The sequence below is a fragment of the Mesoplodon densirostris genome, chromosome 1 (genome assembly GCF_025265405.1).
Source record: "Mesoplodon densirostris isolate mMesDen1 chromosome 1, mMesDen1 primary haplotype, whole genome shotgun sequence".
Lineage (NCBI taxonomy): Eukaryota > Metazoa > Chordata > Mammalia > Artiodactyla > Ziphiidae > Mesoplodon > Mesoplodon densirostris.
The window spans coordinates 112,269,846-112,282,986 of NC_082661.1; the positions used below are offsets into that span (position 1 = coordinate 112,269,846).

At 40.7% G+C, this 13,141-nt stretch overlaps 1 protein-coding gene across 1 annotated transcript in view; it reads left to right on the plus strand.

Moving 5' to 3' along the window:
- The window catches only part of MAP3K21 (mitogen-activated protein kinase kinase kinase 21), a 51,267-nt gene extending 41,084 nt beyond the window's left edge, over positions 1–10,183 (plus strand). The window contains exons 7-10 of the mRNA XM_060107909.1: positions 1,450–1,600; positions 1,961–2,058; positions 4,889–5,674; positions 7,163–10,183. Coding sequence (XP_059963892.1) covers positions 1,450–1,600; positions 1,961–2,058; positions 4,889–5,674; positions 7,163–7,590 — 1,463 coding nt within the window. The 3' untranslated portion in view covers positions 7,591–10,183. The remainder of the gene's footprint in view (positions 1–1,449; positions 1,601–1,960; positions 2,059–4,888; positions 5,675–7,162) is intronic.
- The last annotated feature ends 2,958 nt before the right edge of the window (positions 10,184–13,141 follow it).

Genomic DNA, 13,141 nt, shown 5'->3' on the forward strand with positions numbered 1-13,141 from the left:
ATTGTTTTGTAAGGAAAAAAATATTTTGCTTTTTTTTTTTTTTTTTTTTTTTTTTTTTGCGGTTCGCAGGCCTCTCACTGTTGTGGCCTCTCCCGTTGCGGAGCACAGGCTCCGGACACTCAGTCTCAGTGGCCATGGCTCACGGGCCCAGCCGCTCCGCAGCATGTGGGATCTTCCCGGACCGGTGCACGAACCCACGTCCCCTGCATCGGCAGGCGGACTCTCAACCACTGCGCCACCAGGGAAGCCCTCGAATTTTGAATTTTGATCTTTTCCTGGGCAGTGATACTGGGTACCATCCGCCCAGCGCCATCACAAGGGTGAACAACCCATACACTCAAAACCACTCTGTACCCACATAAGCACTCTGTTTTTCACTTTCAGTACAGCATTCAATAAGTCACATGAGACATTTGACTTTATTATAAAATAGGCTTTGCTTTAGATGATTTTGCCCAACTGTAGACTAGTGTAAGTGTTCTGAGCACATTCAAGGTGGGCAGAGCTAAGCCATGATGTTTCGTAGGTGAGGTGTATCAAACACGTTTTCACCTTATGATATTTTTAACTTAGGATGGGTTATTGGATGTAACCCCATCATAAGTCGGGGAAGATCTGTTCTTCAAAATACCACTTAGTATTTTGGTTTTAGAGTGTTCAGCCTGGTGGAAAAAATAAATATACTAATTCATCTGGCATCCTCACACTGTGAGAGTTTCAATTAGACCCAAAGCGGATATTTTTACCCCCTGTGTAGATATGTCATAATGTTTTCAGAACCTCTGGTGTGTGACGGGGTTGTTTTCTAAGTGTGTAGTAATAACAGCCACTCTCCCAGTGATTCCCAAGCCAACTGTCAGTGCACAGAGAGGCTGGGGGGTGGTATATACGTGTGTCAGCAACATGTGGGTGTTAGACGTGAGTGTAAACCGCCCGAGAGGGGATGAAATATGGCAAGATGTGGGGAAACTTACGTACGTTCAGATTTTTAAAGGTAATTGAAGCCAAACAGTTGTGATGACTAATGAAAAACTGGCTTAAATTACAATTTTACAATATACCTTTGTTCCTTAGGTTCAAAACTTTGATTTGGTTACAAAATTAAGTACCAAGTTTGTTTTCAGTTAACTGTTTAATTTGACCTTTTTTCCCCAAAATAAAATGAAATCCTAACTGTTGCATAATGTTAAATACATAGATAAATAAATAATCAACTCTTTATGGCTAATTTACCTCAAATTTGTATCTTTTAATTTAGTTCACTTTTCTTGCTGTTATGATTAGAGATAGAACTTTGCCAGCGGTAGGGTGAAAGAAATAATTTCTTCATTGTTTTCATGTTTCTCAATTGTTTACATGTTTTGACTAAGATAGTTTTACAACTGATTTGATTCATTTTAACTTAACAATTTTTTAATTGGTTAATGAGTGATGATGCTCTCTGTTTAGTGACCTCAGATGAAAGCAATAAAACTTGGGGCAGGAGCACGGTCTGTCGACAAGAAGAATTTGAAGATGTAAAAAGGAATTTCAAGAAAAAGGGTTGTACCTGGGGTCCAAATTCCATTCAAATGAAAGAAAGAACTGACTGCAAAGAAAGGTACTTGTGTGACATCTGGTGGCATCCCAGTGTGTACTGTGATAAATAGCAGTGCCTTTTAAATATTGCACTGGCCAGACCTAACTTTTAAAAAGCAATTAGAGTAATACAGAGATACCTGAATATAATTTAATTTCTAGAATGGGTTAATCCTACTAAATCAACTATTATTTAGTTAATCAATTAAAAAGATTCTCTCTCTCATGTTAAGGTTTTATCTGTACTTTCTTAGCTCTTCAAAACATAGAGGCCAATATGTTCTCTTTACTACCTAAAAATATTGTTAGCGTGTATCCACCAAAACCTAATTTGTGTGTCATATGGTTCTACTGTATCAAAATAAACATTTTTCTCTTGTAGAATAAGACCTCTCTCAGATGGCAACAGTCCCTGGTCAACCATCTTAATAAAAAATGAGAAAACCATGCCGCTGGCTTCATTATTTGTGGACCAGTCAGGTAAATGTGCTTCAGGAAATAGAATTTGTTTGAGTTAGACTGAGCCTCTGAGAGTTCTAGAAGTGACGTGGGAAAGGTTAGCAGAATCACATATACTGAGTAGTAGCAGTGGCTACAATAAGCTCAAAAGTTATCTTCTGTCCCGTCAGTCTTCATGGCGGAAAGTAATTAGGCTCCACATTGTTTATTAGGAATTTGTAACTCTTATTCTTCACCAGGAAAATTAGTATAATTTATTATATAGAACCAAATTACTGTAGTATAGGAAATAGTAAGTATGAAAATGTAGGCGCCCTGAAATTCTGCTGAGATTATATTCCCACCCCACGACCTGATGAAATATTGTCAAGCGGGTTAGTTGTGGAAAACTACTGCTGGAGAGTATTACACTGGAATCTCTAGTTTAAATGAATCATCATTGCTTTCAGTGTTCAGTATTCCTATTCAATATTCAGATATTAAAAGGTTGAAGAGATTTGGAAGTTGCTGGAAATTTTCAATGATGGCTAACTCTGAAGAAAAGCAAATTCGTCTTTATCCTTGACAATTTAAGACAGCCCTTTGGTACTGTGGTCAAATTAGAGATGTTTTAGCAAAACACAGTATAAACTTCTTGAATTTATGATCAGTGCTATGCTCAGTTTTACAAGCACCTTATCACCTACTGCCCATGTTTAGTTTTCTTCTTCTGTGTTCATCACAAGTGTGTGGTTTCAGCATAAATATCTCCATAAATACTTCCAGGTAAACACAAGGCACGTGCTGTGTAATCCCTCGGTAGATGCTTTCTGATGTCAGATTCATTACTGTATTCTGACTCTTTCTCGCCTGTAAAGGCAAGAGGTTCTCTCATTATACACTACGATTCATCATCAGATGGCGTTTGAAGACTAATGAAGAACAGTTAATAGTAATAAAACCGTTAATTCTATAGTACAAGTTTCATTATTTGTGACTGTTGAAAAAAAGTCTTCTTGCTTTTTTTCCCTGAGTTTTTTTAATTCTTTCTTAGAATATTTTGATCCTATGAATAACTCCTCCACAGGACAGTTGGAGGAAATAAAAGGATGTATTTGGCTGACTCAGCTGGGTCTCCATTAAGTTAACCCTGTAGTTCATTAGAAGGATCCCTGAGCAAAAGGTTTACACAGTCTGTCCTGCCTGAAGGTCCCCCTCCCACCTTCCATCTGTGGGGCCTCATCCTTCTAAGTGTTTCTGTCTCAGCCCAAGCGTTTCCTGAAAACCTCCCCTGACCGCCTTAGCTGCAATGTATCTTAGATACCTAAGCTAAGATACCTTAGCTCCCTGTATCTCAGTACCCAGTTTTACTTACGCATCGCTCTTCCCTGAAATCCTTCTTGGACTGCATGGACACCCGTAGTGTGTGTGTTCTTTGTCACCCCAAATTAGAATGTCAACTCCTCGAAGGCAAAGATTTTATCTGGTTTGTTCACCACTCTACTCCCAGGGCCTGGTGCATAGCAAGTCTTCAGTATCTCCTGACTGCCTAAGTGAATCCTAAAAGGACAGTTTGATCTTAGGTAGATATTGATTATATTCACCTTGGTTTGGGGGCTGCGAATGCATGCCGTCAGTCATAGAAAGACTGGGAAAGATTGTGATGGATCCATGTAGATTCATGACAGCTCAGGAGGAAAGTGTGGGAAAGGAAGTGCTCAGTATGCTTCGAAACCTATGGCTTTTACTTGTCAACAGCATTTACCCTCTTTTTTAAAAAAATGATGGCTTACCGTGCATTCAACCCATCAAAGCACAATTCGTGCCTACTTGATGAAGGCACTATTTGGGGAAGACCCCTCACAAGATGAAACCTGCAGGGATGCTCACAGCCGGCTGTGACCTGAAAGTAGAAAAAGGAGGAAACCGAACGACACCAGAGAGGCTTCAATGGAACCAAGATCACATGTGGGAAGAAGGGCAGTGTCAGGCCATCTTAGGGCCAGGCAGGATTTTGAGATAGAATTGTCTGAGGGAAATGGGACAGTGGGAGGAGGACACGGGGAGAAAGATAGCAGAGGAAGATACTGGGCTTCAAGGGAGAAAAGCTGGGAAGAGCACGGGCTTGTTGGGAGAAAAGCTGGCATCCGGCTGGTCTAGCGAACCGAGCACATTTTAGGTGCAGTGGACACAAGGCTGAAGAAATCATGGGTAGCTCTGTCGGGGATGCTCTGGACACCAGATGAGGGAGTTCGTCATTTCAGTCGTTCATGGTTAAGCCCTAAGTGATAAGAATTATAGCTTCCTCTCCAGTAGCAGAATATGTTACCCTTTGGGGCTCTGACCTCTAGAGAATCTTCTTCTGATGCGGGGCTCCTACACTTTAATGGCAGCTTGTTGAAACAGGCTGCTGGGCACCACCATAGTCTGAAGTGTGCTAAGAATTCACTGCTCTACGCAGGATGGTTCCTGTAGCAACGGGGCGTGGCCCAGTTACCTAGGTCACGCACAAGGGCACCTTTTGTCTGACGTGTCCTCCTGCTGCTGTCTGTGCATGTGCATTTCTGTATCTTGATGACTTTGTTTCTATAGAAGTTTCTGTTTTCTATGCCAGTGAAGATGCACTTCCTGAAGGACAGGAAACAGCAGAGGACTTGCTCACCTGTTCCTATGCAGGGAGCTGAGTCATTGCACCCTGGACACCCCTTCCTTAGGGTCCTCCTAGACGAACCATTTGCTGAACTGCAAAGGACTCCATGTATTTTGATTTAGAATATGTATTTATTAGATTTCAGCCTTGTTTTACAGTATAGCTTGCATGGTTTTTACAGTAAAATGGTACTAGCCTGTGTGTATTTATACTTCTGTGTAGGTGCATGTGAAGAGCCACAACTTGCCCCAGACGGATTGGAACACAGAAAACCAAAGCAGATAAAATCACCGAGTCAAGCATACATTGATCTACCTCTTTGGAAAGATGGCCAGAGAGAGAATCTGGTGGAACCCGAAAGCTGGGAGGAGAGAACCCCAGTGAGCCCTGCCACCAACATTCCTCAGGGGACCCCTCCGAACAGTCTGAGCAGATCCCCCCAGAGGAAGAAGACAGAGTCTGCTCTGTATGGCTGCACCGTGCTGCTGGCGTCGGTGGCTCTAGGCCTGGACATCAGAGAGCTCACGAAAGCACAGGCTGCTGAAGACCCGTTGCCCAAGGAAGAAAGGAAGAAACGTGAGGGCATCTTTCAGCGGGCGCCTAAGTCCCGAAGCAGTGCCAGCTCCGCCACTAGGCTGCCAGCCGCAGGCGAGGGGGCCAGCAGCCCATCCCCACTCCCTCCGTCCAGCGCCGCGAACCTCCTGTCCATGCCTTCTCTCTCCACCAAGTGCCTGCTGCAGATTGACGGTGAAGATTCCTTCGAGAGCAGCACACACGTCCCTTGTGACCCCAAGGTGCCCATTCCAGATCCTTGCCCTGCCTTTGGAAGGAGGGATCAGGAGCCAACCCCCGTGCCAGGACTGGAGACCCATCGTGGTGTGTGGGGAAACCTGTCTCCTTCCTTCACAGTTCCAGCACGTGCGGACGCATCTTACGCTGCTTCTTCAAAAGAAAGAGCAGCACATCACCGACGGACTGTGTCTGATGGAAGTGCTTCTCAGCCCCCAGGTAGGCTGCATTCTTGGGTGAATGTACCAAACACCACTGTAGAGGATAGACTGTAAAATTGTATGGCTCTCTGATTTTATCTTTTCCAAGCGATTACATTTACAAATTTGTTTTCACATAAATCTTTGAATTTTACCCTACTCTTTTGTTTGACTTTATCATTTGGATCCTTGGAAGAGTATAGTTAAATGTCAGTAACTTAAATACATAATAGCGTATTAAAACAGAAAGAGGGGCTTCCCTGGTGGCGCAGTGGTTGAGAGTCCGCCTGCCGATGCAGGGGACGCAGGTTCGTGCCCCAGTCCGGGAAGATCCCACATGCCGCGAAGCGGCTGGACCCGTGAGCCATGGCCGCTGAGCCTGCGCATCCGGAGCCTGTGCTCCGCAATGGGAGAGGCCACAGCAGTGAGAGCCCTGCATACTGCAAAAAAAAACAAAAACAGAGCACATGGAGAATAACTGCCCCAAGCCCCTCGTGGTAGGAAGGAGAGTCATTTGCCAAAATTTGAACCAAATAATTAGTGGGAGAGTTGGCAGTAAAATTGGTCATTTGACACAGCGTCACCTGGCTTTGCTGCCCAGGTTTAATGTTGAGATTGAGTTTAGGGGGGTAAAAGTCAAATGGACAGTAGGTGCTGTGTGGGGAATGACTATTATTCCTTTTGTATATAAAGATAATTACAACTACCTCAGATATAGATCATGAGGATTAAGTGAGATAATGTATATGAAAAATGCTTTTTAGACTGTAAAATGTTATGCTAGGATCAGTTATAAAGTATATTAAAACTGAAACTGCTTTCATTTGCTTTATCTTTTCGTTTATCTCTTTAAGTGCTATGCCTAGACAAGATTTTTTTTCATATTATTGTTCATTGTCTTTAGATAAATTGGTTTATTGCTTTTATGATGCAATAAAGTATTAGTAATTTATAATTGCACATGGTGAAATCCTAGCACAAGAATCCCATAAAAAAAATTCTTTTTTTCTTAGTTTGAAGCCAATGATTATTTGCTACAGTGATAGTAAGTCAGTTCTTCAGAAGAAAAAAGAGAGGGTGTAACATGTAAAAATGTATCTGCTTTCTTATTTTCATTAATTTTTTCAAATCATCATCTGAGAGTGAATTCAGTCATATTCACCATCATTTTTAAGTCTTAACTTTAGTCCAGTCTAACCCATTGTGAAATCTATCCTGTTAAACAGCTCTAATGATCATTGTCCTAAGCATATGATGATGACTTAGCTCTTTACAGGTGTCGTTTCCATAGGTTTAAGCAGTCTTTCCAACCTTGTAGTACTTTTCCATAAAAACAAACATTCTATCCTAACAATTTTAAAGGTAAGGTTTGTGTTCAGGTTCTTTTGGGAAAGCTCACTTTAAGATGGTCACCTAAGGGAAGTCATCCTGGTTATTTTCCTTGCTATCCATTGATTTCGACATCACTGTCTTTCTAACCACATACTGTCTTTGCCTCCTCAACCAGCTGGTGCAGCTCTCATCTCAGCCCCCGGAGCCTCTGAGCTGCCCCCTGAGTGGGTTTGGGGGACGCCCCCCTTGCCACCTGGACCTCATAGTGACCTGCCAAGTGAGGTCCTGCCCGAAAAACAGAGAGCTGTCCATATGGTGCCTCTGCCTTGCCCTCCCCACCTAAGAAGCCAGGTAGGTGCCCCGAAGGCCTTCCCGCAGAGAACAGAGTCTCAGCATGCACAGGCCTGCCCTGTGGTGGGCGGTCCAGCACCAGCCCCTGACTGTCCCCTCGGTGCCAAGGAGAGAACTAAGCCCCACGTGCCTTCCTTACTGGATGCTGACGTGGAAGGCCAGAGCAGGGACTGCACGGTGCCTCTGTGCAGGCTGAGGAGCAGAATGAGCCGACCATCTCTGTACGAACTGGAGAAAGAATTTCTGTCTTAAGTGCCTTATATTGTTCAAGCATTTCTTTTTTTTTTTTTTTTAAGGTGAACAAATGAAAACAGTGTGTCTACTTTTGAATTGTTTTATGCTGCTGTGTTTTCAAAGCTGTGGCTATGTTACTAAAATAGTAATGGATGTCTAACTTCTCCAAAAATATATGTGATTGCTGTTGCCTGACTGTATTGTGATTCCACTGGATTCTTACCTAGCAACTTGAAATACTACACACGTGTAAAACCAATGTGCAGCAATGTAAATCTGTGTTTAAGCACAATTTTAAATGCTTTGTTTGCTGCCATTTATATCCTTGTCTATTAGTTCACACAGAAATTGTAATGGTGTGCCATTTTTGTTTCCTTCCTTCCTGTTTCCTTCCTTTTGTTTTCTATTTTCCTTTACCTTTTTCCCTTTCTTTCCTTTTTTTTGTTATTTGTGCAACAGGAAGCCAAGAGTAATGTGATGTTAGCAAGTAAAGATGTTTATGTAAAAAAAATTTGTTGCCTAGAATAGATTGGAGAGTCCTATTTGAACTACCTAAACTCAGCAGTAGGCTTATAATGCATAAGTATGTCCAAATCTCACCTGAAATATGCACTATTTCTCTCTTTGAGAAAATTTTACTGAATGTAACTTGTAAAAGTTTTAATGAATGTAACTTCTAAAAATTTTATCCATTAGAACTCCAAAGTAGATTTTTCAAAAAGCCAGTGATTGACATTTGACTCAGACTGTACTGTATAGAGTTGAGAGGCACTAACCTGTGTGTTCTCCCTGTAGAAAGGATCTTCCTTCTTCCTTCATCAGTAGCCATTGATTTGGTATCCAGAAGTGTAAAGCAAACCTTTTGTCGTAGAGTTTTTAAAAATTAATCAATGCGTGCATTATGTGCCGAAGAAAATTCATGTCATTTAATATTATTTTTCTCTATTTAAATGCATAATCATCCTAATAATCTCAAATACAGTTAGAAACACTGCAAAGTCAAGAAACAGCAGTACGGTTAGAATTTAAGTGTTTTTTTGTTTTTGTTTTTGTTTTTGTTTTTTTGCGGTATGCGGGCCTCTCACTGCTGTGGCCTCTCCCGTTGCGGAGCACAGGCTCCGGACACACAGGCCCAGCAGCCATGGCTCATGGGCCCAGCCGCTCCGCGGTATATGGGATCCTCACGGGCCCAGCCGCTCTGCGGCATCAGCGGACCTTCCCGGACCGGGGCACGAACCTGCGTCCCCTGCATCGGCAGGCGGACTCTCAACCACTGCACCACCAGGGAAGCCCAGAATTTAAGTGTTTTAAAATAGTAGTTGTTCACTTAATTGTAGATACATGTTAGATATCTGTTGGGTGGGACAAGCTGATGTGATAGAATGGAGAAATATAAGTTATTTTCAGATGTGGGTTTATAAAACGAATCTTTGGATAGCAGATCAGGTTTTTAAGTGATTTTAAATTATTTTATAGTCACTTTTATAAATCATAGAGTTATGATACAAATAAACTACTGAGTTATTAAGCTACTGAAATGGCTATCCAGGAGCTTGGTAAACTTGCCTGGTTCTTTTGTTAAATCTGTTATGCTTCTCTCCCTAGAATATGGTTATTCAGATGACACACAGTAAGCATTTAAAATTTTCCCTACAGTGAAAAACTTTAATTACAAACATTACTTGATATTTCATTTAAAATTTTACCTTGGTTAAGGTTTACTGAATAACTGGAAGGTCAGTGATTTAATCAGCTGTGATAAAGTATCTACCTATAGTAGAAAAAAAAAGAGGAAAATTATATTATTTGGCCATTTTAGAACCTCTCAGTCGTCTAACAAGTGTGCCACTGCCAATGATGAACAGGGCATGAAAGGATTATTTTAATATAAGCGCATTTTGCCTTAAGGAAATTCTTGAAGCACAATCTCAGGTCCTTAATTACATTTTGTGGTGTTGTGGTCCATTCTATGATTTGGCTTCACTTTTGGGTGGTTGTTGAATTACATAACAGAGATTTGGTTTCCTCAAAATTGTATCACATTTGAAACTGTGGTTGGCTACTTCATACTCAGTCATATGAGGGCATGTAACTTCCAGCTAAAAGTAAACGAAATACATGCCTACGGTAATACATGAAACACGAAATATAGAAACTGTGTTTTCAGTTTTGCTTCTACCAAAACATCGTGTGTGTGTGTGTGTCTGTGTGTGTGTGTGTGTGTGTGGCACTTTGTGTGAGGGTAGGGGAGTGATGGGTGTCCATCTGTGTGGTCCCTCTACTCTGTTCCTGTTTAGCTTTATTTTAGTCAACTCTACATTATGATGAATTTAGAAATGAAGTTACATTAAAAAGATAATTGTCATATAAGGACTCGATCTCACATGTTACTGCAGATAGTTACTTTTTGCTGAGATCTATTGTACATTTGCGATTTTCTGTGTGTATAGGTATACTTAGCGGAATCTGGTTATTTATTTTCATATAGACTTAATAGCTCACTGAAAGATAAATTAAGCTGATTACTATTAGTCAACAGTTAAGGTGCTCCCACTGCAGAGATTTGAGGCCTGGGCCTGAAACGCTGTATTATGAAGCTTTGTGACTGAAAAAGATGTTTACATATGTTGTCTATTTTTTTTAATAAAGTTTTTTTTATAGCTTGTCTACTTGCTCAGTGGCTTTGATCTCCTGATGATTGTGGCTGTAGTTTGTAATGGTTCGTTTTGTATTCAATAAGGAAAATATGTTAATAAAGATTATTAATAAGTCAGGTATTAACCTGCTAAATTCATTAAACTGAAGGATCATGATATGAATCATGGGATTAAATGAAATACTTTATTTAAAATGTTGTTTGGTTTACATGTGCATTGAAACGTTGCATTTCATTGTGAGAATTTTGCAACTCCAGCTTTTCAGAACGCACATTTTGGCAGAGTGAATTACTGTATGAAGTAAATCTCAGTTGATGCTAGAGCACTGTGATTAATGAGACATGTTGATTATTAGCATGTTTAAATCAGAAGAATTTCAAAACCCACCTAACATCTGGTGATTCTTGGTAAGCAATAAAAACTTCGGTGAATTAGAAAAGTAGATGGTAGCATTTCGTGCAGATCCAGGCAACACCCTATCGTATAAGAGGAAGAAAAATTTAATGTCTGTTGTATATCTGCTAAGTGTTAAGGACTCTCCTAGGTGCCCATATAAGGCACTTCCTATAATTCTCTTCAGTGAAGTTTGTGAGGTAGGTAGTAGTATCCCTATTTCATTAGATGTGAAACGGGCACAAAGAAGTTTGATAAAGTTCCAAAGACTCACCACCATTTACCTGTTCACACCTGTTGTAACCATACATATAGTATAGAAGATGGAGGCTTCTAGTGGAATCCAAAGCTAAGGTAGTGTTTCACACATCAAAAAGTTCAAAATTCTAGAATGGCTGAGTACTTACTAAAAACAAAGCTAACAGTGGTTAATATGGTGGGATACTTCCTAAGTAATTGTGAAATGAAATAGAAGGTACTAAAACCTGCATATCCAACAGATGAACTCAGAAAAAAGCAGTGTTCTGTTCAGTGGGTTTATAAATACGATGAAATTATTTAAGAACTGCAATATAAATATAAAATAATTGGGCTTAAGCTGTATGTACTCTTTACTTCTGGAAAGGTCAACATGCTAAAACACAGTGAAAGATGAGGCTTTTATGAATGAAACAATGTAATAAGTACCACATACAGTGGAGCAAACGCTAGTTGTTCTTTTTGTTTAGCAAGAAATAAGTAAGTTGAATTAAGTAAGTTGAATATGCTGCAAACTCATTAAGTGCCTACTGTGATAGCCACTGGGAAAGACTAAAGGAATTCAGTGATGAGCAAGAGAGACGCCACCTGGGTACTTTGCTGCATGGTTCTTAAGATCTAGTAAGAAGACATTGAGAAGCTAAGTGGGGCCAGCTTCATGGGTTCGGATTGGGCTTCACACTCAGGATGTCCCTGAGCTTGATTTTAATGCTTTGCTAACACTGTCTTGAAATCCTTAAGAAATTTTGGACCGGGACCCCTCATTTTTATTTTGCACTGGGCCCTACAAATTATGTGGCCAAGCCTGAGTACAAGTGAAATGAGGGTTATAAAAGGTGAAGTAGTTGCTATTCTGGTAGCACTGGCAGAGCAGATCTAACCTGGGGGGTTCAGAGGAGGCAGCTGAGGAAGTCAGGACCTCTGCTGGGTGAGAAGTGCTCCCTGCAGAGTCACTAGCTTGTGACTCGAGTCATGTTTCTCTTGGAACTTATCAGATTTCCTCTTTGCCTTTCAGCATTTTTACCATGGTCTGTGTTGGTGTGGATCTCTTTGCATATATCGTACTTGGAGTTTGTTTAATTTCTTGGATGTGTAGATTTTTTCCAGCAAAGGTAGGGTTTTCAGCCATTATTTCTTCAAGTATTTTTTCTGCTGCTTTTCCTCTCTCCTGGGACACTCATTACACGTATATTGGTGTACTCAGTAGTGCCCCACATTTCTCTGAGGCTCTGTTTATTTTTATTCATTCTTTTCTGTCTTTTTTTTTCAGATTACATATGCTATATTGATTTCAAGTTCCCTTATCTTTCTTCAGTTCCAATCTACTGTCAAGCCCCCTTAGTGACATTTTTCATTTTAGTTATTGTATTTTCAACTCCATAATTTCCATTTCATTCTTTTTTAAAATTTTTATCTCTTTATTGATATTTTCTTTTTGGCAAAACATTGTCATCATACCTTCCTTCTTCAAGCATATTTTTCTCTAGTTCATTGAACTAAGGTACAATGGCAGCTTTCAAGTTATTAAATCTGAGATCCGTACCCTTTGACAGGCCATCTGTGTTGCCTCTGTTTTTCCCAGTGTATGGGTCACACTTTCCTGTTTCTTTGTATATCTCACTTTTTGTTCAAAAGTGGACATTTTAGGTAATGCATTGTGGCAACTGTGGATAATGATTCCCGTCACCTTCTCTCCAGGTCTCGTTTTCATTGTTGTTTGCTTGCTTGTTTACTGATTTGGCTGGACTATTTCAGTGAAATCTCTTCCCCCACAGTATGAAGTCTTTGGTATCACTCCTCAGAAGATTCAGCCTTGACGTGCACACAGCTACCTTGGGATGACACAATTTTAGCACAGCTCTCTTGGACTATCTCTTCCTGTGATCTCTCTGTTAAGCTGTCTGCTTCACTTGGTATTACAGCAAGCTGTTAGGCTTCCATAATTGCTGGCTGATTACTCTATTTTTTTTATTATTCCCTGGGACACACATTCCTCCACAGCCTATTCCAATTAATTTCAAGCAGGGGCAGTTTGGGGGCCGGTCTTTAAGGCTTGTTCTGATGCCAGGTGGGCTCTTTTTAGCTGGCTCTTTGCCTGATTCTATCTGGTGAAGTAGCTGGACTATGATTCAGCTTGTTGCTCTTAATTAAGAGGTGTGGGGTGTTTTTGAGAGTTCCCTTAGGCTTGAACTTCCCCACACTCTGTTTCAGATAAAGTCAGTTCCTTTGATGAAAGCTTGGTAGTTCTGTTCTTGTGTAAT